Source organism: Papio anubis, chromosome 10, assembly GCF_008728515.1.
Source record: "Papio anubis isolate 15944 chromosome 10, Panubis1.0, whole genome shotgun sequence".
Lineage (NCBI taxonomy): Eukaryota > Metazoa > Chordata > Mammalia > Primates > Cercopithecidae > Papio > Papio anubis.
In genome coordinates, this window is record NC_044985.1 from 56470510 (window position 1) to 56497361 (window position 26852).

A 26852-nucleotide genomic window follows, 5' to 3' on the forward strand; every position below is an offset into this window, starting at 1 on the left:
TCCGGAATGTGTTTCCAGGCAAAATATCAAGGCTATTGTGTAGATAGATATTTTTTGTGTGTTTCCCTTCTTCCTGGGATCAAACTACTGTTTATTTGTTGTCCAGTGTCTGAAAGCAGTCACTTCCTCTATTTTGTTCAAGTTTATAATTGTTTAACATGGAACTTGCAGAGGTACCATCCCCAAATCCTGGAGTCCTACCATAGGTGAGTGCATTTCCTGCTTTTATTTTGTTTGACTTTTCAATGGAAATGTAGTCAAAGGAGTGTAGGTGAGATGGGCTTGGCAGGATGTGGGTGGAAGATATGATCTCACTTGTCCCAATAAAAGGGTAGCAGTGAGTCCAGATCCCCTGAGATACAGCTGGGACTCTTCAGTTTGGATGCCTGTGGAGAGAATCTTAATTAAAGAGCATCCATGCCTGAACTCTGGAAGGCAATGACTTGCCCCTTTTGTGGGAACTACTTTGGGAGCCATACCCTTATGACGTGTCTACACAGTGTCTAAGGTGCCTGCCTTCTTGGTGATGGAGATTGACAAAAGACTTTTTGTCTGTCCAGAGTGCTTTTCAGTTTTATGGGAGAAGCACTGGGCAATTTGGGCAGCCTTATCAGAGTTGGAGCCAGCACTGAACATGAGTCTGAGAATTTTCCCTGGGAAGGTGAATTTCTATGGGACCATGTATTATTAGTTTCCTACAGCTGCCAAAATGAAGTACCACAAACTGGGTGGCTTAAAAAACAGGAATGTATTGTGGTACAGTTCTGGAGGCTGGAAGTTTGAAATGAAGGTGTTGTGTGTGTGGACCGTGTTTCTTCTGGAGACTCTAGAGAAGAAGCCTTTCTTGCCTCTTCCTAGCCTCTGATGGTTGCTTGGCATTCCTTGACTTGTAGATGCATCACTCCAATTGCTGCCTCCATCATAACATGGTTGTCTTGGCTCTGTGTCTGTTTCTGTATGTCTTCTCCTTTTCTCAGTAGGACACCAGTCATATTGGATTTAGGGACAACCCTAGTTCCATATGACCTCTTCTGAATGAATTACATTTGCAAAGACCCTCTTTCCAAATAAGGTTACATTCTGAGTTCTTTGTCTCCTCCTCTCCCGCCATGCTCAGTATGCTTCCTTTTTACCATGTTCTTTCTGTTCCAAGGGTCTCCCTCTCGTTACCTAGGAATAGAGAGAGCTAAGAGAAGGCTGTCAGAAGGACCTGACTCAAGAGAGTCCCCTTTTCTACCTCTTTCAACCCAAGGCCCTCCGTGGGCTCTCCTACTATTTAGGGGCAACAGTGGCAATTTTTTGAACAGAGTCATCTCAAATTTGAGTGTAGCACTAAGTACTATGAAACGATTTTTGAGAGCATTTGCTTACTATGGTGAAAATTACATAGAGGAAGAAAAGCCATCAGTTGAAACCCATCCGGAAAGCATTTTAAAGAAGTCTTTGGTTATCTGAGTCATCCCAGAAGTTGTTCTAAATTTTAAAGAGCCACACGAAATTATTTTTTAACTTAATGCTAGTAGAGCAAGTGTATTTCAGAGGGACAATTATGGTAGAGTTCTATTTTAAGTGCTGTTTGGGATTCAATAAGCATCCCTGTTTAGCTGGGGTCTGGTGACCTAAGGCTGAGGGTGTGTGGTGGAGAGCCTTTGCCAAGCCTGATGATCCTCTACTGAGGTTAGATGCTCAGAAACAGTCAGAGGTTTTTGAAAAGAGTCTGTTAAAATTGAACAAGGCTATACTTTGATTTCACATTGCATTTTAATTGTAACAAGACAATTTGCAGCACTCTAGACCTGTTCCAAAAGTTTTCCTCTCTCTCTTCACTTACAAATGCAGGGCTAAACATTCTTTAGACATTAGCAGGCCTGGTCCGGCCCTCTGCCTAATGATGGGGTTTTTCAACTCTCAGAATAGCCCTGAGCCTCAGATCTAGCATCTTATTCATCTATGGGCCGAGGACAGAGTGGTCGAGGACAGAGTGGTGGGGGAGGTGGAGGTATTTGGACCTTTTTATTGCTTTGCTTAAGGGCAAAATTGTGGTCTGCAGTGAGTGTCAATCACAACTCTCTTATCTCATTTGGGATCTTGAGGGAGCAGTTTCCTCTTTATTCTTTCATAGAGACATAAAAGCAAGAGGGTATGACTGCTAAGCAAGGAGGTATGCCAGGAATTCACTGACTTAATGTGCTGTGCTCCCTAGTGGTGGCTGTGCAGGCCGTGTTTCCGAAGGGTCACAGGAGTCTTGGTGTGCCCTGTCTGACTGATGATCAATCTCAGCTGTGAGTGAAAAACTGCAATGGCCCCTGGGATCTCAGACTCCTTCAAAGGGATTTTTTTCTGAGAGTCACCCTGAATACTGGCAGAGTCAAGAGCCTCAGCCGAGAGAGAACTTGGGTGGTTGATTGCCTTGAGGAGGTGCTTGCTTGTGTGTATGTATGTATCTCTGTAGGTGTGTTTATGTGGGTATGTATATGGGTATCTGTGTGTGTGTGTGTGTGTGTGTGGTCGGAGTGGCTGTGTGGGTAGGAAACTCACAGGGAGAGGAGTTAGGAGAGCAGATCTCTAGGGAGAGTTGCCACAGCGATGCACCAAAGTTTTTGGATGAAATGACCAAACAATGTTGGTGTTGTAGTCATAAAAAAAGAAATGAGAAGAAACTGAGTTTAAGGAGATTTTACAGTAATGCCTTCATGAAGTCTTTTTAGAAATTTCATCTATAATTGAAGTCTCTTTCTCTCCTGGATTCCCATTCTCTTCTTTCCCATTTCCATTGTGCTACTTAACACATTTCACCTTGATACTTGCTGTAGATGTACAGATCTCTCTTACCCATTTTTAACTTTCCGTGTGCAGGAACCATGACTTTGTATCACCTAAGTACTTTATTCGCCTGTCATATAGATGATACTCAGTAACGAACTATAGAAATGATCCCTGAGCCAGGCGCGGTGGCTCACGCCTGTAATCCCAACACTTTGGGAGGCTGAAGTAGGCAGATCACGAGGTCAGGAGATCCAGACCATCTTGGCTAATGTGGTGAAACCTCATCTCTACTAAAAATACAAAAAAATCAGCTGGGTGTGGTGGCGAGCGCCTGTAGTCCCAGCTACTCAGGAGGCTGAGGCAGGAGAATGGCGTGAACTGGTGAGGCAGAGCTTGCAGTGAGCTGAGATTGCGCCACTGCATTCTAGCCTGGGTGACAGAACGAGACTCTGTCTCAAAAAAAAAAAAAAGATTCCTGAAAGTATGGGCTTCATACTCATTAAATACTTGCAGATTAAATGTATTTTCAACACCTTTCTGAATTTTGTTGACATTGTTGGAAAAACTTGTAATTAGGAAAGAGCAAACATTTCAGTATTCTAAGTGGTTAATAAACATATAATTAAAATAATAACATAAGTGGTAAACATCTTGAGTTTCAAAGACTTTTGCTGTATCCATGTCATCACTGACATTATAAATACACACAATTTTAGCATACTAATAGTCACCTAACTTCTGTGTCTAAATGTGTGTAAAATGGTATTTTTTTTTTTTTTTTTTGTGATGGAGTTTTGCTCTTGCTGCCCAGGCTGGAGGAAAACGGCACAACCTCAGCTCACCACAACCTCCACCTTCTGGGTTCAAGCGATTCTCCTACCTCAGCCTCCCGAGTAGCTGGGATTACAGGCATGCGCCACCACGCCTGACTAATTTTGTACTTTTAGTAGAGCTGGAGTTTTGCCATGTTGATCAGGCTGGTCTTGAACTCTTGACCTCAGGTGATCTGCCCGCCTTGGCCTCCCAAAGTGCTGGGATTACAGGCATGAGCCACCGTGCCTGGCCAAAATGGAATTCTTAATAACTGGTTTATCTAACAGGGCTGCGATAATCAAATTTTTCAGTAAGTGTCAAGGCCCTTTGAAAAGCTAATAGTGTTATAAAAAGATTGAAATTGTAGAGTACATAGTATGTAAGATCTTAACTATTGTTATAGAAAAAAAGCAGAGTGCACACCTATCCATAAAATCTCTAAAAGGCATGGAAGAATTCTAGTATATGTTTTTAAGCACTTTATTTATTGCTTTCCTGAGATACTTTTAAAAAAAGGTCTTGGTGGCTAATAATGATGATGATGATGGTGGTACTAGAAATAGCTTCTGTAGCCTTTTATAATTGATAAAGCTCACATGCATTATCTCAGATTTGACAGTTCTTCACTGGAGAAGATGAGTAGCTCTTTACAATGCTAAATTACTGTTAAAAAGAGTCAAACTGAACTGCAAAGTCGTTTTAATGCATATATATTAAGTGAACATTACACTCAATGTTTTGAAATACATTTACTGATTTTCCAAAGACATCTGAAAATTAAAAAAACATATCGAGGTAGTTGTGCATTATATATATTCCCGTAAGAGGACAGTGTCACCATAGTCTGCTAATGTGGTCCATTTCTTGGCCAAGCTTTTTATTTATGATTATGGGAGGGCACTGGGCAGACAGCAGTTCTGCCTCCCTCCCCCTTTCTCTTCACTTCTTCTTCCTGCACCCCTCAGGTCTGACTGTTGGGTGTTGGAATCTACTGTCCCAAGAGGTCCCCAGGAGCTGTGGCAGGAGTCGCCACTAAGGGGTCTACTCAGCTGATCGATGAGGGGAGTGGACACTCTCCACGGTAAAGGGTTTGCAAATATTGACTGTCAGATAGCCAAGCAACGGAAGTCATCAAGGGGACAATGTTTCTTACTGATTTATGGTTATTGTGTGTTCTGTCCCACAAATGCCTTTGTCTTCTTATTTTGTGCTGCAGCTAACTTAAAAACTGGTTAATTAGTCCCTAGATAATCCAGAGTTGACTGAATTAAAATTTAAGAGCGCAGTAGATTTCCACATTGCATAATGCATGTGGGCAACACCCGGAATCCAGAACCTTTGCTTTCCCTCGGATGCCTGACTTTAATAGTTTCCATATTCAACTACCTTCTGTAGTAAAATAAGATCCAGCCCTGAATGTTGTTGGTACTCGTAATATAGTCCTTATTATACTATGTTCTAATTTTGGTTGACTCCGTTTGCCACTAGATTGTGAGCTCCTTGTGGAGGGTGTTGGCATTTTGCTAATCTTTGTACTTCAGATTAAGGTGCCTAATGTACAGTAGTAAAGCACTATAGTTTACTGAGTGAATAAATAAAATGAATGAGCATTCATGAAAGGATGTGTTTGGTGAATGGAGTCATTTAAAATGTCTAAATTTCATAAATTTCTCTCGTGTCTATGTCTCCTGAAAGAAAAAAAGAATGGTTTTAACACTTATTTATAGTCCAGGTGGTAATTAAGAATTGACTCATCATGCCTGTAATACCTGAGGTTTGGGAGGCCAAAGTGGGAAGACTGCTTGAGGCCAGAAGTTCCAGATCAGCCTGGGATGTATAGAGAGACCTTATCTCTACAAAAAATTTTCAAAATTAGCTGGATGTGGTGGCATGTACATGTACTTCCAGCTTCGTGAGAGTCTGATGCAGGAGGATTGCTTGAGGTCAGGAGTTTGAGGCTTTGGTTCACTATAATCATGCCTGTGTATGGCCACTGTCCTGTAGCTCGGACAACATAGCATCTCTAAAAAAGTAAAATAAACTTAACTTTAAAACCCTATTCATGGCTGGGCACAGTGGCCCATGTCTGTAATCCCAGCACTTTGGGAGACCAAGACGGGTGGATCACTGGTGAGGTCAGGAGTTCGAGACCAGCCTGGCCAACATGGTGAAACCCCATTTCTACTAAAAATACAAAAAATTAGCCAGGTGTGGTGGCAGGCGCCTGTAATCCCAGCTACTAGGGAGGCTGAGGCAGGAGAATTGCTTGAACCTGGGAGGTAGAGGTTGCAGTGAGCCAAGATTGTGCTATCGCGCTGCAGCCTGGGGGACAGAGTGAGACTCTGTCTCAAAACATTAAAAAAAAAAAAACCCTATTTCTTTTAAGATTATCAAAGCATTCTAATAAAATGATCTTTTTTGATACTGCTAATAGGCATTATTAGCATTATGATTTATATAGAACTTAAAATAATTTTATGTCATCAGAGATATTTTTAGTTTTAGCCTTTTGCTAATTTAGATGGATTGTCCTCTGTCTAACTTGCTGTCAGAAAGTTTTTGATGACTGTGAAATTCATCTTGGAAGAGCTGAGGAACCATGAGAAGAAGAAAACAAAACAAAACAAAACAGGAATGCATAGTGATTTGAGGGTTAATAAGAAATAAGACCCAACTAGCATTTATTGGATGAATGAATAGATAAGTGAAGGTGACTGTTTGGGCTGCTAAAACAAAGTACTTTATTTATTTATTTATTTATTGAGACAGGGCTTCACTCTATCACCCAGGTTGGAGTGCAGTGGCGTGATCATGCTCATTGCAGCCTCAACCTCCTGGGCTCAAGCAATTCTCCTGTCGCAGCCTCCTGAGTAGCTGAGACCACAGGCATGCACCAAAATGCTTGGCTCATTTTTACATTTTTTGTAGAAATGTAGTTTTACCATATTGCCCAGGGTGGTCTTGAACTCCTGGGCTCAAGCTATCCTCCCACCTTGGTCTCCCAAAATGCTGGAATTACAGGTGTGAGCCACCATGCCCTGCCTAACAAAGTACTTTAGACTAGGTGGCTTATAGCAACAGGAATTTATTTCTCATAGTTCTAGAAGCTAGGAAGTCCAAGATCAAGGTGCTGGTAGATTTGGTGTCTGGTGAGGGCTGCTCTCTGACTCACAAACAGCACCTTTTTCTGTGTCTTCACATGACAGAATGGAGGGCTAGTCACTGGGGTCTCTTTTATAGTGGCACTAATCCCATTCATGAGGGCTCTGCCATTACGATCGAATCACCTCCCAAAGGCTCCACCCCCTAATACCATCACTTTAAGGGTTAGGATTTTAACATATAAATTTGGGGGACGTAGGACACAAACATTTAGACCATAGCAGAAGGTCTCTCCAAGAAAAAATTTACATGCATGAAACATGAAATAATAAATAATGGGGTTAGATGCCAAAAAGAAATGTCATCAATTGGATTTCAGAGAGGAGAAAATGTTGTAAGGAAAATCTCCAAGAAGGGAGTAAAATCTAAGCTAGGACATAAGGAAATTAGTCAGTGTGAGAAAATAACTTTGTGTTAGTTTTCTGTTGCTGTGTAACAAATTACGATAAACTTAGCTGCTTAAAAAAGTATACATGTATTATCTGTCTGTTTTCACGTGGCAGGAGTCTAGGCACAGCTTGTCTGGATCCTCTGTTCAGAGTCTTAAAGGCTGAAATCAAGGTGCTCCTGGCCAAGTGTGGTGGCTCACCTGTAATTGCAGCACTTCGGGAGACCGAGGCAGGAGGATTGGTTGAGCCTAGGAGTTCAAGACTACCTTGGGCAACATGGCGAGACCCTGTCTCTACAACAACAACAAAAAAAATTAGAAGAGCATGGCGATGCACACTTGTAGTCCCAGCTACTTGGGATGCAGAGGTGGAAGGATCACTTGAACCCAGGGGATTGAGGCTTCAGTGAGCCATAATCACGCCACTGCAATCCAGCCTGGGTGACAGAGTGAGACCCTGTCTAAAAAAGAAAATAAATAAATAAACAAACAAATAAATAAATAAATAAGAGGTGCTTCTTTCTGGAGCTCAGTTGACCTCTTCGAAGCTCACATCATTTTTGGCAGAATTCAGTTCTCACAGTGGTAAGTAAGCCTGAGGTCCTTGTTTTCTTGCTGGCTGTCAGTCAGTAACTGCCCACATTTCTTGCGACATGGCCCTCTCAGAGGCCGTCTCAGGCAACCAGGGCAGCTATCTTCTTCAGTGCCAGCAAAAGAGCCTCTCACTCCTTCCATCCTAGTTTAAAGGTCTCACTTGATCAGGCCAGGCCCAACCAGGAAAACCACACTTTCGATTAACAAAGTCAACTAATTCTGGGCCCTAATTACATCTGCAAAGTCTCTTCACCTTTGCCATACAGCATAACATAATCGTGGGAGTGCTCTCTCTTCACTTTGCCGTATTCTATTGGCTAAAAGCAAATTGCAGCTCCCACCCAGCCTCAAAAGAATTATACAAGGCGTGGGTCGTAGGAGGCCACTTTATAATCCTGCCTTCTACAGTGTCTTTGTTTACCAATAATTCTTTAAAAATTTTTTATTTTATTGTGTTAAGAACACTTACTATGAGATCTACCCTCTGAACCAATTTTTAAGTGTATGATGTATTTTGTTGGGTGTAAGCACAGTGTTGTACAGCAGATCTCTAGAGCTTATTCATCTTTCTTGACTGAAACTCTAGGTCAGCTGATTAATAACTCATTTCCCTTTCACTCTAGTCCCTGGTAGCCACCATTCCACTCTTTTATTCTGTGAATTTGACTATTTTAGAAACCTCATATAAGTGGAAACATGCAGTATTTGTCTTAAGACTGGTTTATTGCACTTAGCAGAGTGTCTTCAAGGTTCATGCATGTTGTCACAGATTGCAGAATGTCCTTCATTTTCAAGGATAAAACTCCATTGTATGTATATATGTATTATTTTCTTTATCCGTTTATCTGTTGATAGGCATTTAGGTTGTTTCCTTATCTTGGCTACTGTGAATAATGCTGAAATGAACATGGAAATGTGAATATCTCTTCAAGATCCTGATTTCAATTCTTTCAGATAAATGCCCAGAAGTGGGATATCTGGATGAATGGTAGTTCTATTTTTAATTTTTTGAGGAACCTCTAAACTGTTTTTCATAGCAGCCACACCATTTTAGATACTGACCAACAGTGTGCAAAGGTTCCAGTTTCCTCACATCCTCACCAACATTTTTTTTTTGATAATAGCCATCTTGACAGATGTAAGGTAATATCTCATTATGGCTTTGATTTGCATTTCCCTGATTATTAGTGACAATGAGCACCTTTTCATACCTGTGTCGTCTTTGGAGAAATGTCTGTTCGAGTCCTTAGCCTATTTCTTAATTAGGATGTTAATTTTTTAAAATACCAAGTTGTAGGGGCTGTAAATGATTCTTTTGTTGTTTGAACGTGTTTTAAAAGTGAAAGTTTTTAAAAAGTCATTTTTTAAAAAGGCCCTGGATATTAGATGCCAGGCTAAGGAAAATAAATTCTCTGTACTTGGAGCTTTTGCTTGGGGACCAGCTGTTCATCGTTATGATGGGAGAAGAAAGGAGCCTAGAGTGAGCTATAATTAGAGAAACCACATCATCATTTTGATATACTGCAAGAACTTCCTAACTTCCTCTTGGCTGTTGATTTTGACTGTCTCCCATCTGCCTCTAGTCACAGTCAAGGTGATCTTTCCAAAATGGTTATCCAATCATGCCACTACCCTGCTTAAAATGCTTCTGCTGATTATTAGACAGAACCCTCCTAGGATAGGACTGCCATGCTGTTCAGATTCATGTCTCAACATGTGCTTTGTGCTTCACATGTCCTTTATCCATGCTCAATGAGAGAGTGGCATAAGGATTAATGGAGGGATGAATTTGAGAGACATTCGCAGGTAAAATTACTGGGATGTGGTGAGGGAGAGTGTCTTGGTCTGTTTTGTGCTGCTATCACAGAATACTGGTGACTGGGTAATTCAAAAAGAACAGAAATTTATTTCTCACAGTTCTGGAGGCTGGGAAGTCCAGTATTAAGGTGCCAGCATCTGGTCAGAGTCTTCTTGCTGTGTCCTGACATGGTGGAAGGTAGAAAGGGCTGAGCCCACTCCTGCAAGCCTTTTTTATAGCAGCATTAATCCACTCATTAATCCACAAATACTGCATGAAGGCAGAGCGCTCATGACCTAAGCACTTTTCATTAAACACTTCCCAACGTTGTTGCACTGGTGATTAAATTTCCAACCCATGAATTTTGAGGGTCCAAATAGCAGAGGGAGTAGGCTCACCTCTATGCTATTTAGACCATAGCAGAGGGTGAGTCTACTCCATGCATGGAAGTAAGGAGGGCAGGTGCAGTAGCAGATGTAGGAGAGAAGATAAGTTCAGTTTAAGGTCGCTGTAGGACATTACACTCAAGGGATTTTTGTATGGTTGGCCCTGTTTCGGGCAATGTAGGATCTATAAAGGAGGTCCCAGACATGACCCCTAGAGAGGGGAGAATATGCATTGCATTAGGAAATTAGAGATTTACAAAAGGATTATCACTGGTGGTAGATTCCAGAGATCGAATGATAACGGTGTCTGTTAATAGCCAAATGAAATTTTCCCCACTCCATGAAGTACCTGATAAAGTTAATGACAGATAGAAGGTTGCTTTTCATTGTTTCTGAGGCTTGACTATTAAACAAGAATGACATCGTTAGGGCCTAATTTGGGGGTACACAAAAATATCAGGAGAAGAAGTTTCACTCTTCTCCCAGTTATCTCAAATCAATTTTGTCTTTCCAAGTGTCTTTTGTCATTTAACAATCTGGTTATGAAGCTTGAAGTTCTTCTGTGCTTGTTTTGGACTGTATAGAAGTACATATGTTTTTCTTCTACTGTTTTCTGGTGAGTGTCAGGCTAAAAATCTTTTTAGCTGCCCTAGTCTGCATTCCTAATGTGGGAGATGCTCTGGCGAGTATAAACAAAAAGGGATGCTCTTTCCTTCTTTGTAGAAGATGGATTCTAATCTCTGTCTCTTTTCCTGTGTAGCTAAGTAGAATCTGCCATATCAATGTCCAGTCAGTTTCTAGCTCATCTAGTCCTTATGATTCCTCCCACGGTCACTTGCATGCTGCCATTGCTTTGGGCCTGTGGCTGCTGCCAGTGCTTCTATAGCAGCAACCCGACTTCCTACTGGCACCAGCACCAGCTCTGCCCCCTGGGAAGTGTGCTTTACTGTCTGGGATCCCCCGCTAGGGGTGCCTCTGCCAGCTGCTGCTGTCCTTGCTGCCCTCCAGACACACAAAGACTGAAAGTTGTCTGCACCACTGTCCATACCACCTTATTAACTGCTGAAGCCCTAGTCTCTGTTCCAAAGTCCCTTAACTTTGAGGACATAGCTTCTGGTAAGGAGTTTAGAAAGCCCTTCCGAAGGGGTAATTGGAGGAAGAGGCACTGAATCTGATGTGTTGTATTTTCCCAAGTCAAGCCTACACATCTCTCAGTGCTTTCAGGCACGCTGTCATCTCAGAGACTGGGCACGCACACATCAGGATTTCCCTTCCTCTTCCCCAAGAAGCAGAATCCAAACCCTTCCAGTAGGGGTTTGCTGGGAGGCCAGGGAGTTGTGGGCATATTCTTTAAATCTAGTTTTCTTGGGCCTAAAAGTGTGATGGGGTAAAAATTGAACAAGGTGAAGAGCCTTTAAACGAAGCTCAGGAAAGCCTGTATCTTAGGTCTTCCACTTAGTAACAGGTCATTTACTCATGTCCTCTGACAATGTTCATCTCTCCTGATGCGCTCTGTCTTCTTCTGACAATGTCCCAAGTCCCTTGAACTCTGGCTTAGCTAGTCTTGACTTCTGTATTAGTCTGAGTAATACTGGGTGATGCTGTGATAACGTCCCTGCCCCATCTCAGTAGCTTCATATTTGCCACTATACAGAATCTTTTGTGGGTTGTACATTCTTCTCTATCTTGTGGCTATAGCATGTAAAACACATGCCTCCTGCTTTAGTTTCCTAGGGCTGCCGGAACAAGATACCACAAACTGAGTGGTGTAAAACAACAAACACTTTTTTCTCTCAGGGTTCTGAAGGCTGGAAGTCCAGAATCAAGGTGTGGGAGGCCCGTGTCTTCTCTGAAGGCTCTAGGGAACAATCCTTCTTGTCCCTTTCTAGCTTTTGAAGGTTGCCAGCAATCTTCGGCATTCCTTGCTGGTAGATGCATCACTCCAATCTCTATCACCACCTCCACGTGGCTATTTTCCCTGTGTCTCTCTGTCCAATTTCCCTTCTTTTTCTAATGGTGCTAGTTATTAGATTAGGGCCAACCATAATCCAGTGTGACCTCATCTTAATTTGATTGCATCTATAAGACCCTATTTCCAAAGAAGATTACATGCACAGGTGCTGAGTACCAGGTCCCTGATATATCTTTTGAGGAGACACAGTTCAACCCTTAACACCCTTCAAAGTTGTTCCTGATGAAGAGAGGCAGAAGAGAGGCCTCCGGCTCTTACCAGTCTCACCTCAGAAGAGATATATGCTAGTTTTGTTCGCAGTCTAGCCCCAACGTGACTACAAGGGAGGCTAGTACATTCAGGGGAGCACATGGCTATTTGGTGAACATTACCTGTCTCTGTCACATCCTCATCCAGTTTGTTTCCTCTGATCCCAGAATGCTCTGGGGCACACATGATAGTTTCTATGTAATGTGAAATATCTATCAAGAATAGCAGTGGGTTCCTGCAAAGCACATGGAAGGAACAGACTTGGAAAATTGCTCAAAGAAAATAAAAAAAATAGTTTATATAGTTCATAAAACTATCTTATTTTTGTTTGGTTCTTTGATTTATCTTAATTCAGAGGTTACGAAATGGCAGTCAGCAGGTTGGATCTATTCCATAGATTTTTTTGTGTGTGTGTGGCCCACACAGTGTTCAAGAAATATGAACAGACTGGGCATGGTGGCTCATGCCTGTAATCCTAGCACTTTGGGAGGCTGAGGCAGGAAGATTGCTTGAGCCCAGGAGTTTGAGACCAGCCTGGGCTATATGATGAAACCCTGCCAGTACAAAAAATTAGCTGGATGTGGTAGAGTGCACCTGTAATCCCAGCTACTTGGGAGGCTGAAGTGGCAGGATCACTTAAGCCCTGGAGGTCGAGGCTGCAGTGAGCCAAGATTGTGTCACTGCACTCAGCCTGGGCAACAAAGTGAGCCTATAATCCCAGTACTTTGGGAGGCCAAGGCGGGTGGATCGCCTGAGGTCAGGAGTTCAAGAGCAACCTGGCCAGCATAGTGAAACCCCATCTCTACTAAAAATACAAAAAATTAGTTGGGTGTGGTAGCGGGCGCCTGTATTCGCTTGAACTCAGGAGGCGGAGGTTGCAGTGAGCCAAGATTGTGCCATTGCACTCCAACCTGGGCAACAAAAGCGAAACTCTGTCTCAAAAAAAAAAAAAAAAAAAGCAAACAAATGTCTACACAACTAGATTTACCTTGAACAACAGGAAGATTTGACAACATCTGGGCTCACATTTACACAGAAAACTAAGAAGAAGGAAAACAGCCAAATAAGAGCTGCTCCCTGTGGACAGTCCCATGTTTGCAGTTCACCCTCATGCCCACCATTCCCTGGAGAATCACTAACACTGAGGCTGTCACTTCTTATTTGTCTTTGTGATTTCACTGTTGTTTTCTTAGAGTAGAGATTTTTTCCCCTTATATCTTGCTCTTTCTACTCACTTCCTTTACCTCATTGGGCCCTGCAGGCGTTTGTGTTTGAGACTTCAATTTTTAGTAAAATCTGCATTTTCATGTATCTTGTGCTTCTAAGGGATTAAGCATTATATCATAGTATCACCTTGAACTTAGCACTCTGAGGTTGACTCCTGCTATAGCATCTGCAATAGTAGTGATTTAAGGTGAATAGTTGGTAAAGCTCCAGAAATGTCTATATCAGCCCAGAAATACCTATAAGGGGGTGGATAAATGTTTGCAATGAAATATTCACAATTGGGTTATTTGGGTAAATTTGAATATAATTAAAATGAGGCCTATTGACTCACTTTGAGGTAAATCTTTACTGATATAGCTTTTGTGCCTTTTCTCCCTAAACAGACCATTGGAGCGATCCAGCGAAGATGTGGATATAATCTTCACTCGACTGAAAGAAGTTAAAGCTTTTGAGAAATTTCACCCAAATCTCCTTCATCAGATTTGCTTATGTGGTTATTATGAGAATCTGGAAAAGGGAATAACATGTAAGAAATGCAACTCTAGTAGTATATTTCCATGTATGGTTTATGCTCATTTGTGGCTACTTTATGGAGATAAATAGCAAATGGAGTATTTATGTGCTAAATATTTGAGCTTCAACCAAAGGTATTAAGTTGACATTTCCCTCTAGTCTGTTTATTCAGTTCCATGTAGGTGTTTCCCTAACTCCTTTGCTCACAGAATGTAAATGGTTCTTCCAGGGCAACTGCCTTTCTAGATGGAGCTGGAGGGATGTAATGATTCACACATTTAGCTATATCTTTAGAAATTCAAATAATTGTCTTCTCTAATCCAAGAAATGTGTGGCCAACAGGATATTAAGGTAAAAGTTCTCTTAACTAGTGCTGATAGTAATGTTTTGAATTAATGCTAGTTTTATCATCTATTCCAGTTGTGAATAAGGGGCAGGGAGATAGAGTAACAGTTGGACTTTTTTAAAAGTATTTTTTCATTAAAGAAGTAATAGTTCTTCTATTGGAACACTTTATGCTGCACTCACAGAAAACTCCCTTTCAACTGATTTGAATATTCAATAACTTATACAACAAGAAAAAAAATCAATTACTCATATAGAAGAAATCCTGAAGTAGAATGACTTCAGGGTCGGTTAGTGAAGTGACTCAGTGAAATTATTAAGGCTTCAGGTCCTTCCTGTATTTTTTGTTTTTGTATGCATTCTGAGGTGTTGAGTTTTGTCCTCAGACTTGTCCCAAATTATTCTGACAGCTATAGCTGTTGGATGCATTATGTATTGATACAAAAACGTCCTGCTGAAGGACTATTTCATTTTGGGTCTCTGTTTTAGAAGTCCCCCAGCAGACTTCTTGTATTGACTCATTGGCCAGAAATGCATCGCATGCCTAAGTCTAAACCAATCACTTGCAAAAATAATGGGATCACCAGGACTGATTTATACCAATCATGATTGCCCCAGTGGAGCTAACACCTAGCCCTATGGATGAGCGTGGAAACTTGTCTAAAACCTGGGTTCAGTTAGACAACAGGGCATGAGTGGTTCTGGGTGGGAAAGCAACAGGGTGAGTCACTACATTATTGTAGAAAATTTAGAAAGTCAACAAAATAAAAATCACCTACAATTTCTACCATTAACATTTTGTGGGCCAGGCGCAGTGGCTCACGCTTGTATTCCTGGCACTTTGGGAGGCCAAGGTGGGCAGATCATGAGGTCAGGAGATTGAGACCATCCTGGCTAACACGGTGAAACCTCGTCTCTACTAAAAATACAAACAATTAGCCGGCCGTGGTGGCAGGCACCTGTAATCCCAGCTACTCGGGAGGCTGAGGCAGGAGAATGGTGTGAACCCAGGAGGTGGAGGTTGCAGTGAGCTGAGATTGCGCCATTGTATTCTGCACTCCAGTCTGGGTGACAGAACAAGACTCTGTCTCAAAAAAAAAAAAAAAAAAATTGGGGTATATTCTTCAAAATGTTCTCCTATGTGTACACATAGAAGCATAGTTACATTTCTTTTTCTTTTGCTTTCTTTCTTTTTTTTTTTTTTTTTTTTGAGATGAGTTCTTGCTCTGTCATCTAGGCTGGAGTGCAGTAGGGCAATTATGGCTCACTACAACCTTGAACTCTTAGGCTCAAGCCATCTGCCCACCTCAGCCTCCTGAGTAGCTAGGACTGCAGGCATATGCCACCATGCCCAGCTACTTTCTTTAATTTTGGTAAAGACCAGATCAGCTATGTTGCCCAGGCTGGTCTTGAACTCCTGGTCTCAAGCAATCCTCCTGCCGTGGCTTCCCAAAGTGTTGGGATTATAGGCGTGAGCCCCCGCACCCAACTCATAGTTACATTTCTGTTAAGAAAAAAATCATCCATACATATCATTTTCAACCAGTCTTTTAAAACTGATATCAGAAACTCTATTCTTTTGGCAATAAAACTACTTTATGTTTCTAAAAGCCATTTTCAAAATGAATCTCCTAACATGTGTAACATAAATTTGATTGACAAATAATGTCTTTTGGGGCCAAGAATTTCATAAAAGACAAAACCCTAACTCTAAAATGAGTCACAAAGATTTGGAATAGCAGAGTTACTGGAGAGACCAGCTATAAACTCATCAACCCCATCTTAAGCTTGTCATTGCACTTGGTAGGATGTCATTGTTGTTCTTTGCCTTTCCACAGCATGTCCTAGTCAGGATGTTCAGAGCAGCTTGTCATCATTAATTGTGGTTCCCAGAAGCTTGCTCTTCTCCAGTGAGCAGTAGCCTTGCCAGGACTCAGTTGTCCCACGAGCTGTCATGTGATTTTTCATTGAGTTACTTGACCTCTGACTTTAACTGTGAAGAGGATTTTAAAATGTCAAATCGCTCCATCTAGTTATTTAGTTAGGATATTTAAAAGGACAGTTGGTTTGCATGACATTTTTGAGCCAGTGTTTTGGAATTACTTTCCTAAACCTGGTCTTAATATGATATGGGAACTATGGTTCTATCTAAATACCTAAATATTTTCTCTCTGAGAGGACAAACTTGGAGCAAGATCAGGTTCAAAAATTTCTGATGAGGGTCATTCAAATGCTTAAAAGCAGTGAATTTATAAAAAGAATAAGAAAATGAACAATGATAATATAGTAGTTAAAATTTTTAAACAAAGCAGATTTTGGTTTTTTAAATCAATCATTGGTCACCTTAAAAGGAGAGATGCTAGTCTAGAAAACACATTGCTTTTAATATAGTCTTGGGAAATATCAGCCAATTCTTCTTAAATTCAAAGGATCTTATAACATTTAAAGCTATCATCTTTATTACAGCTCTGTAAGTATGATAGAGTTCTCTTTAACAAGGTTCCACTTCACAGGATATTGAATAAATAGGATATAGCTTTGTTGACAGATGAGGTAAAGAAAAACATGTCATGTTCCTGTGGGCAAGAGTTAGGGGAAGGGTGGTAAGCTCAGTTAGGTCCAAGACATGCTTGGACCAGTGAAAAACTATCAGATCCTACAGTAAAACCAACTTGTATCTGTTATATTTATATCACTGTTTTTTTCCCCAGTATTTCGCCAGGGTGATATTGGAACAAACTGGTATGCTGTCTTGGCAGGGTCTTTGGATGTTAAAGTATCTGAGACCAGCAGTCACCAGGTAATATGCTCTATTTTTTTGAAAGGATTTATTTTTTTTTAAAGACATATTATCCCTGTGTCTTTTATGCCATTACAATTACATTTTCAAGTCCATTTCTTCTTTCCTACAATAAGGGGTTTGGCAGTGTTTGTTTGATTCCTTTATTAAGTTACTCAACAAACACCTATTGAATGTCTTCTCTGATTTGAGTATGATGCCAGGTGTCAAAACATGAAATGCAAGAACACATTGGATGCTTTCTAGGAGCTTGTAGTCTATTTGGAAATGCAAGCAATTGCAATGTGACACAAATTGCTGTGTAGGGTGAAATGCGAGTGAAAGGGAAGGAGAAGAAGTCTTCCTATGTTTCCTCTTGGATCCTTTCTCCATCATTGTATCTTGAATTTTCTTTGGCCTAGAAGTGATCCCCTCATCGGCCTTGTAGGAGCTCTGGTGATGCAAGGGAAATACGGTTGGTGCAGTCCCCCTAAAATCTCTATTTCTCTGCCTTGTCTTTGCAAATGTGGAAGGCTAATAATATTGTTTTCCTTCTAAAGTACAGCGCTGGCTTTATTTTCATTAGTCACCTCTGAGGAGTTTGGCATCCTAGTAGATGAAACTCATTCTTTTTTCTGTTCACAAAATGTATGAATATTTAAAAAACAAAAACAAAATTAAAAAAGAAAGAAAAATATTAAAAAAAGAAAAAATATATGAATATTTAAAGTCAAACCCAGGGCCTTCTTTCACATCTGCAGTGACTCTTGCTCTGTCATTAAGACATGTGGCCAAAATATACACAACCTCACTGTTTAGAGCCAAGAATCTCGAGTCTGAAAAGTATGACCCATAAAAGGCCACCATCAGGTGTCACTATGAAAATGTTCCAAGTGTTATTTCCACGTATTCAGAATTCAGAAAAAACAAAAACTGAAGAGAATTAGTTCATTGTAAAATCTGAAAGAATTACTGAAAAAAATTAAAGAATTAGTTAAAGGGACAAGTAACTTTCTGCCAAGTATCATATTTAAGACAATGTTTTGGAGCCTTTTTCATAGGTAGCACACTTCAAATGTGAGAAAAATTCATGACACACCAAATTTGAAGTTTAAATTTTTTAGGAACTTGTATGCGTATTGAAGTTGTGGGCAGTCACCATCTTAAAAATGGAGTGGTGTCCCAAAAGATTGCTGGTAAGGTGGGCATTTGGAATTTGCAATGTAGTTTCCTGGGTGATACCCATTGTAATGGATGGTTAAATTCTCAGGCCAGTGTCCAAATCCTGTGTAATCCATAGTATACTCTTTCTGTGCATCAGTGCATGAAAATTCCATTAGACACAGCGTGGAACCTGTGCTTCCCAACTTTGATGGTACTTTTCCTCTTCCTGTCTCTCATGAGGTTGGCTTTCTCTTGGATTTCAGAGAGAGTCAAGGTGAGAGGTGGGTTTTGATTCTGGTAAGCTGCCTCAGTTTCGAATGGGAAGGAGAACAGCTAGCATTTCTTGGATATTTGCCATATCCAGTATAACCAAGATATTTATCCATATATAATTTATCCAATCCTTCGTGGATGTTTACTTGGCAGTGTTCCAAGCACTTAACAGGTATTTATTTACTTCTTTAATCCTCAAGTCAACCATGAGGTAGGTCGTATTACTGTTCTCATTTTGCAGATGAGAAAACGAAGTCCCCAAGTGGTTAAATAACTTACCTCAAGTATTATATCTAGAAATTAGAGAAACCAAGATTAAAACCCAAGCAGTCAGGCACCTGAACAGATGCTCTTCGCCACTGCTCTCCACCATTTGACTCTTAAGAAACATGATGCAACATGCAACTTCCCTCTCTCCCTGCCTTTTGTCATCCTTTCAGATTACCCCGTGTCCTTCCTCTCTGCATATCTCCTACCTTGTGGGTGCTGTTCTGGTGGGGACTCTCTGGGCCTTTTTACTCAGAGCCGCTCCTGGTACTTCCCTTCCCCAGGTTTCACCTGCATAGATGTGCCCTGGGGACAGGGCCTGCAGCAGGATCATTCTGCTCAGTTCCTCCTGCAGCTAGAGTGGGTCCTGAATGAGTGATAATGGAGAGAGTGGAGAAGCTAAAAAGAGAAATGTGACAAAAGAGAAGAATGGGAAGTAAGATGAGAATTAAGGAGGAGAAAAGAAAGAAGAGGAAATCTCAGGAAGGAGAGAGAAGCCGAATCAGAAAAGGAAGAGCAGTTGTGCCTAAGGGGATGATAAATAGCACCAGCTCTTATGTGCTGACACACCAGATGTGAAAGCTGGCTGAGATTTTGATGGTATTAAAATAGTATCTGGCCAGGGGCTTCAGGAATATTGCCCTTGACCAGTTATCTCTCACCATGGCATCCTAGCAGGGTTATTAGCTGCAGATTTAACCATTTTAACTAAACTTTTAATTTTAGATTTATCTGTAATGCAGAGAACTCTGTAAAACCAATGCAGAGAACTTTCCTAAGCTGGGCTCTGTCTTCTTTTAGTTGTTAGGAATATTTAATTTAATACCAAAGCCAGCTTACTACTTCCTTTATGTATTTCATCCCACAATGTTCAACCAGAGTTTTCTGGATGGATTTGTGTCACTAAAATAAAAGGAAGAGAAAGTTCATTGACCCCTATACCTTCTAGCCCTCTAGAGTACAGCCTGAGATAAACAGGGCCCAGCCTTCCAGCCAGTTCTGAGGGCTGGACATGGTCCAGCCACATGGGAGAAAGAAGCTAAGGAGAATGACCAAGATGGCAGAGCCCCCTTCCATGCCAAGATGCTTGCAAGGGAGAAACAAAACTGCCATATCTACCCATGCTGGCCTTGTGATGGCTCTGGGTGTCTGCCCACTAGCAATGTGGTAAATCAGGGGGATTGTTTAACATGGCCGAGTAGTGCCCCATACAAGTCAGGGTTCTTTGGAGGAACAGAAGCACTAAGAGATAGAGATGGAGAGAGAGAGACAGGTTTTTTTTTTTAGGAACTGGCTCACATGATTTCGGGGGCTGGCAGGTCTGAAGTCTAGAGCTGGCAGGCTGGAGATTCAGGTAAGAGTTATTGGCAGAAGCAGAATTCCTTCTTCTTTGGGAAACCTCAAGGAAAACCAGTTTGCTCTTAGGCTTTCAGGTGAGTAGATGAGGCACACGCACATCATGGAGGGTGATCTACTTTAAGGTCTACTGATTGTAAACGTTAATCACATCTAAAAAGTATCTTTACAGCAACATCTAGGTTAGTATTTAACCAAACTACTGGCCATTATTGTCTAGCTAAGTTGACACATACAATTAACGATAATAGACCCCAATGAGGGGGGAAATGGGGTTGGGTGAAGGCCATGGGTGAGGAGCAAGGAGAGACCTGGAATTCCTACCCCTAGAGACCAGAAACAATCATTGCTGAGTGCCTTCCTTGTGTGGCTCGTGCGAGGGGTTCCATGGACATTAACTGAACTAATCGTTAGGCATTTGTGTCCTGTTTTACCAAAGGCTTGAAAACAAGGCTCAGTGACTTAGGTGCAGCTTTCCCAGGGCCACACACGTGTATGTGGGCAAACTGAGATTTGAATTCAGGTCTGATGTCCTCCAAATTGCATGTTCTTCTGCTGGGCGCACACATGTGAACAGAGGTGTGAGGAGGATGATAAAAGTGAAGGAATAAAAGTTATGAGAGTCTAAGAGAAAACTGAGGAAAGAGAAAAGAGGTGATGGCACAGTCAAGTCTTTCAGGGAGGACAGGGCAGAGTTTCTTGCCAGCCTGCCCCTTGCTGCCCTGCACGTCTGCCTTCTCACCTGAGAGCCAGAGGGATGTAGTGACAAATTCCCAAAGTTAGCACTAGGTTTTAGCCCCTTAGTGGGGTGTGAGCCAGGATGATGGAAGAAGAGCGGGAGTGGCTGCTGGCAATGGGGCGCCTACGACAGGAAGCTCTGTGACCAGTGTGCCACAAGCGTTATCCCACCGGCACTCACCACACTGCCCTCCCCTTAGTGCTGTGGTTTGTCTCATTTTAGAGGCCAGATATTCAACAGCTTGCCCAAGGTCACAAAGCTGCTGGATGTCTGGGCCAGTTCTTTGTGATTCTGCAGCTCAATGCTTGCCCATCATGGTTGTATAGGTGCCACCCAGAAGGACCAGAAGGGGAAGGAAGAGAGGTGGGGGCCGAGCCAGCCATTAAGGAATAAGGAATGCAGGGAGGAGCTTTTGCCTTGCAGCTTCTCCAACTCGCACCTGGGTGTCTGATGTAGCTCTCAGCTCCACAGCCCTTCCCTCTAAGCCCACTGCCCAGGTGCTATTGGGGGCATTCCTCCTCCCACCCTCTCTTTCATCTGGTGATGCACATTGAAAGGGGTGAGGCCCTCCCTCCAAAGGGCTTCCGGATTAGAGGGTAGGGTAGATAAGTGTAGTTGATAGGGAGGGAAAGTGAGGTACACGGTGCACAAGATGGAGGCAAAATGGTTAGAACTGACGGTGATGGGATGTGGAGGTGTAGAGAGAAAGGGAGTCTCCTGACTTGGGTGAAGAGGTGGACAGTGATGCTACTAATGGAAATGGGAATACATGAGGGAGACTACCTTTCCCAGATTCTGCAATAGTATTTTATGCTATATGTTTATTAGGTATGTATATTAGTCCATTTTCATGCTGCTGAGAAAGGCATACCTGAGACTGGGGCAATTTACAAAAGAAATAAGTTTATTAGACTTATAGTTTCACATGGCTGGAGAGACCTCCCAATCATGGCAGAAGGCAAGGATGAGCAAGTCACATCTTACATGGATGGCAGCAGGCAAAGAGAGCTTGTGCAGGGAAACTCCCATTTTTAAAACCATCAGATCTTGTGAGATTTATTCACTGTCAGAGAACAGCACAGGAAAGACCCACACCCATAATTCAATTACCTTCCACTGGGTTCCTCTCGCAACACATGGGAATTGTGGGAGTTATAATTCAAGATGAGATTTAGGTGAGGACACAGCCAAACCATATCATTCCATCCCTGACCACTGCCAAATCTCATGTCCTCACATTTCAAAACCAATCATGCCTTCTCAACAGTCCCCCAAAGTCTTAATTCATTTCAGCATTAACGCAAAAGTCCACAGTCCAATGTCTTATCTGAGACAAGGCAAGTCCTTTCTGCCTACGCGTGTGTAAAATTAAAAGCAACTTAGTTACTTCCTAAATACAATGGGGGTACAGGCATTGGTTAAATACAGCCATTCCAAATGGGAGAAATTGGCCAAAACAAAGGCTACAGGTCCCAGTCCGAAATCCAGCAGGGCAGTCAAATCTTAAAGCTCCAAAATGATCTCCTTGGACTCCATGTCTCACATTCAGGTCACGCTGATGCAAGAGGTGGGAGGCGGGTTCCCATTGTCTTGGGCAGCTTGGTCCCTGTGACTTTGCAGAGTATAGCCTCCCTTCTGGTTGCTTTCATGGGCTGGCATTGAGTGTATGTGGCTTTTCCAGGTGTACAGTGCAAGCTGTCAGTGGATCTACCATTCTGGGATCTGGAGGATGATGGACCTTTTTTCACAGCTCCACTAGGTGGTACCCCAGTAGGGACTCTGTGTGGGGGCTCCAACCCCACATTTCCCTTCTGCACTGCCCTAGCAGAGGTTCTCCATGAAAGCCTCGCCCCTGCAGCATACTTCTGCCTGGACTTCCAGGTATTTCCATACGTTCTCTGAAATCTAGGCAGAGGTTCCCAAACCTCAATTCTTGACTTCTGTACACCTGCAGGTTCAACACCACATGGAAGCTGCCAAGGCTTGGGGCTTGCACCCTCTGAAGCCATGGCCCGAACTGTACCTTGGCCCCTTTTAGTCATAGCTGGAGTGGCTAGGCGGCAGGGCACCAAGTTCCTAGGCTGCACATAGCACCAGTACCCTGGGCTTGGCCCATGAAACTATTTTTTCCTCCTAGGCCTCTGAGCCTGTGATGGGAGGGGCTGCCGTGAAGACCTCCGACATGCCTTAGAGACATTTTCCCCATTGTCTTGGGTAGTAACATTTGGCTCCTTGTTGCTTATGCAAATTTCTGTAGCTGGCTTGAATTTCTTCTCAGAAAATGGGATTTTATTTTCTATCACATTGTCAGGCTGCAAATTTTCCAAACTTTTATGCTCTGCTTCCCTTATAAAACTGAATGCCTTTAACAGCACACAAGTCAACTCTTGAATGCTTTGCTGTGTAGAAATTTCTTCTGCCAGATACCCTAAATCTGGCAGATGCCACCAGTGTCTTTGCTAAAACATAATAAGAGCCACCTTTGCTCCAGTTCCCAACTAGTTCCTCATCTCCATCTGAGACCACCTCAGCCTGGATTTGTCCATATCATTAATCAGCATTTTGGTCAAAGCCATTCAACAAGTCTCTAGGGAGTTCCAAACTTTCCCACATTTTCGTGTCTTTTTCTGAGCCCTCCAAACTGTTCCATCCTCTGCCTGTTACCTAGTTCCAAAGTCGCTTCCACATTTTCAGGTATCTTTTTAGCAGCACCCCACTCCAGTGGTACCAATGTACTCTATTAGTTCATTCTCATGCTGCTGATAAAGACATACCTGAGACTGGGCAATTTACAAAAGAAAGAGGTTTACTGGACTTACAGTTCCATGTAGCTAGGGAGACCTCACAATCATGGTGGAAGGCAAGGAGGAGCAAGTCACATCTTATGTGGATGGCAGCAGACAAAGAGCTTATGCAGGAAAACTCCCATTTTTAAAACCATCACATCTCATGAGACTCATTCACTATCATGAGAACAATGCAGAAAAGACCCACCCCTATAATTCAATTTCTTTCCACTGGTTCCTCCCATGACATGTGGGAATTGTGGGAGTTACAATTCAAGGTGAGATTTGGGTGGGGACACAGCCAAACTGTATCAGTATGAATGATTTGATGGAATTTTTTCTGGAAAAAAAAAAAATCAACCTCTTTCTTTTATATGGTGGTAGATAGATATATCTGTATATAAATTTCAAGAATACATAGGGTGTAACTATTCTATTTGACTCAAATTCATATTGCCTTCCTGTTTCAAGTTAATATTACTTATTCTCCCTTCTTGTCATTCCCTTATATTTTTGCTGACTAGGTTAACAAACACACAGCTTCTTCTATGTGATTGGTTTAGCAGATTCTTCCTGAATTTTTGAATGCCGGGTTGAGGGTCCTACTTATTTTTCATCAGCGATATCCCCAGAGCATGTAGTAGAAACTGTTCGTTTACAGAGCATTTCAGGAACTGTCTTTGGTGTGAGCCCACCCTGTTTAGGAAATAGCTGTGCTGTTTCTTGCTCAGTGCCTGATGCCCAATGTCTGCTCAGGATGATGCAGTGGTGAGCCTGGGAACGGGGAGTACCTGTGGCCTCCTGAGCCCATCCAGCATTCCGCCCCTGCTCTCCTGTGCTTTAGGCAGTGCGTGCAGTCATTTCCTGGAGAATCTGCAAAGCCTGCAAGGCATCTGCTCCCAAGGGCACCTGCTCGCAAGCTCCTCCAGTGTCCGTGGCGGGGTGGAGAGGGGTAACGGAGATCCTCTTCTGCCCCCAGATCGCTGAAGCCTAAAATTATTTTTTAAAAAGTCATGATTCTATATTTGAGAGAAGTATTAACTACAGACTTTTTGATGAGTGCTGATGTATACTTCAGGCCCTCTCTTATGAAGGGAGGATGGAGAAAAAAGCTATCCGGCTGTAGGACTGAAATGACTCACCTTCCAGTGTCACCCCTGGTCAGCCCACCCACCAGAATGGCCAGAAGTTGGCCATTGCAGGAGGCGTGAGCTGCAGGCTGACTGGGCCTTACCCTGCGGGTCTTCTCTGGGCTCAGGAAGCATCAGATAGTGGCATGGATTCCTGCTGAGCAGGGAAACCCACTCCTTTCCCCTCTCATAGTCAGCCCTTTCCAGGCAGGCCACAGCCACATGCTGCTTCTCCTTTCTGTTTTCCTCTCAGTCAAGTTTCCCTAATTTAAGGTTTCAAGAGACTGGAGGGGAGACAATAGTGCCTGGATGGGAGGAACGGTGGGCTTTGCCTTCTGGGGAGCTGGGGCTGCATTGCTTTCATTTCTTTTGTTACTGCCTTGAAAACATGTTTGTCCTAAGAATTCTAGGAAATGCATAGATTATTCTGTCCCTATTACTTTCAGAAACTTTTAGAGGCTGACAAATCCTTGTAATTATCTTTCTATAAATTATATTTATTCCACTACTCTATATAAAATGAAACCTACTGCAACACTCTTACCACTATGTGTAATTGTCAGAGGCATCTCTCCCATTTGCTCAGACACCCTTCCTACCTTGGCCATTCTTCATCTTAACCCAAGAAAAAGAGCACCCACAAGGGGACTGCCCACAGACCACTTCATCCTTCTAAGGTGTCCCAACCTGGCTGACACGTTCACATAGATTTCCACTGGGAGCATCCACTTGGCTTCCATCAGGGATTAATCCTTCCATTTCACCAATAATATCTGTCCGCACCTACAGTCTCCTACCTGAGCCTAACCAGGACCCATCTACCTCCAGATCCCCACTGCTGCACTCACCTGCACAAGATCCTCTCCTGTCTTGGCGCCTATGTAACTTGAAAGTTACATAGGGCTAAAAGTCAGATATTTTACATTCCCACTAGAATGAATAATACTATGGGTGTATTTTTTCTCAGTAATATTTTAATCGATTTAGAATTAGAGATGAACATTGGGACAAGTTATAAGCAATAAATAACAAGCTTAAAAACAATAAATAGAGTTATAAATCTCACTGTATCAGGTATTATCCAGCTGTGTGTGTGTGTGTGTGTGTGTGTGTGTGTGTGTGTTTACTTCAGAGACAGAAAGAAAGGGAGAGAGAAGGTCCTGTTTTTTTCTGCAGATTTTATAAGTGAGGAGCTTTTTTGGCATAGTAAGTATCAAAATCCTAGATATATATAAGATTTTAAATTAATCTTTACATCCCAAAAAGTAAAAAGCCTTTTCCAGTCATAGGAAAGAAGAATTTCTGATGACTGCTAACAGAATAAAGTTTATATTGCAAGATAGAAAATGGATGGTTTATTAATTCTTTAAAACTTTTACATTTCTATCACAGATGCTTATTTAAAGCTTTAGTATTTACCTAGTGCAACCCACGGTGGTTAAATTCAGAACTCCTTTGAAATTCTATTGCCACTTAATTGGCTGTGGGTATTCACAGTTAGATTACCTGTAAACTGGGGATAATAGCTGTTATCTGAAATGAGCCGATGTATGCAAAGCACTTAGTACAAAGCCTGGGATAGAGCCAGAGGGTCTGTGCTTTTTGAAATTACCATTTCAGGAAAAGTTGGTTACAATGATTGCAATGCTGTTGTTTTATCACAAGAGGGCAGTGCCAGAATAGAAAATGCAGGAAATGTACTTGGGATTTGAAACAGTAGAAGTTTAACAATATTGTTCAGCCATTTCATGGATCAGAGAATCTGGGCTGCACTTGGCCTTGGTCATCACTTAATTTCATCCCTTCATCTGTCACTGTGAAATTATCTGGCACATTTTAGCTCAATTTCAGAAAAAAAATCTCATACTAGTTTTCTCCATAAAGTAAAATAATATGCTTTTATTTGCCTTCTCTTTTTTCCTTCTACAGTAACAAATATGTTTTTAAGCATTGCATTTTTGTTTACAAAATTTGAAGAACACATGTGTTTCACTGTAATGTGGATCTCTCTACCTTTGTCTGTCTTTCTCTCTTTGCCTCTCTGATTCTTCTATTCGCTCATTTCACTCCATTATTTTCAAACAGAGAACACTGCCATCATTGGAAACATTTTTTTCTGAGCACATTTATTGAGCCCATAAAACG

The 26852-nt window shown here is 42.0% G+C and overlaps 1 protein-coding gene across 2 annotated transcripts in view; it reads left to right on the plus strand.

Moving 5' to 3' along the window:
• RAPGEF4 (Rap guanine nucleotide exchange factor 4) overlaps nt 1-26852 on the plus strand; it is a 307950-nt gene that overhangs the window by 41817 nt on the left and 239281 nt on the right. For both annotated transcript variants that reach the window (XM_003907614.3, XM_009182453.2), the window contains exons 2-3: nt 13739-13881; nt 16925-17013. In XM_003907614.3, coding sequence (XP_003907663.1) covers nt 13739-13881; nt 16925-17013 — 232 coding nt within the window. The remainder of the gene's footprint in view (nt 1-13738; nt 13882-16924; nt 17014-26852) is intronic.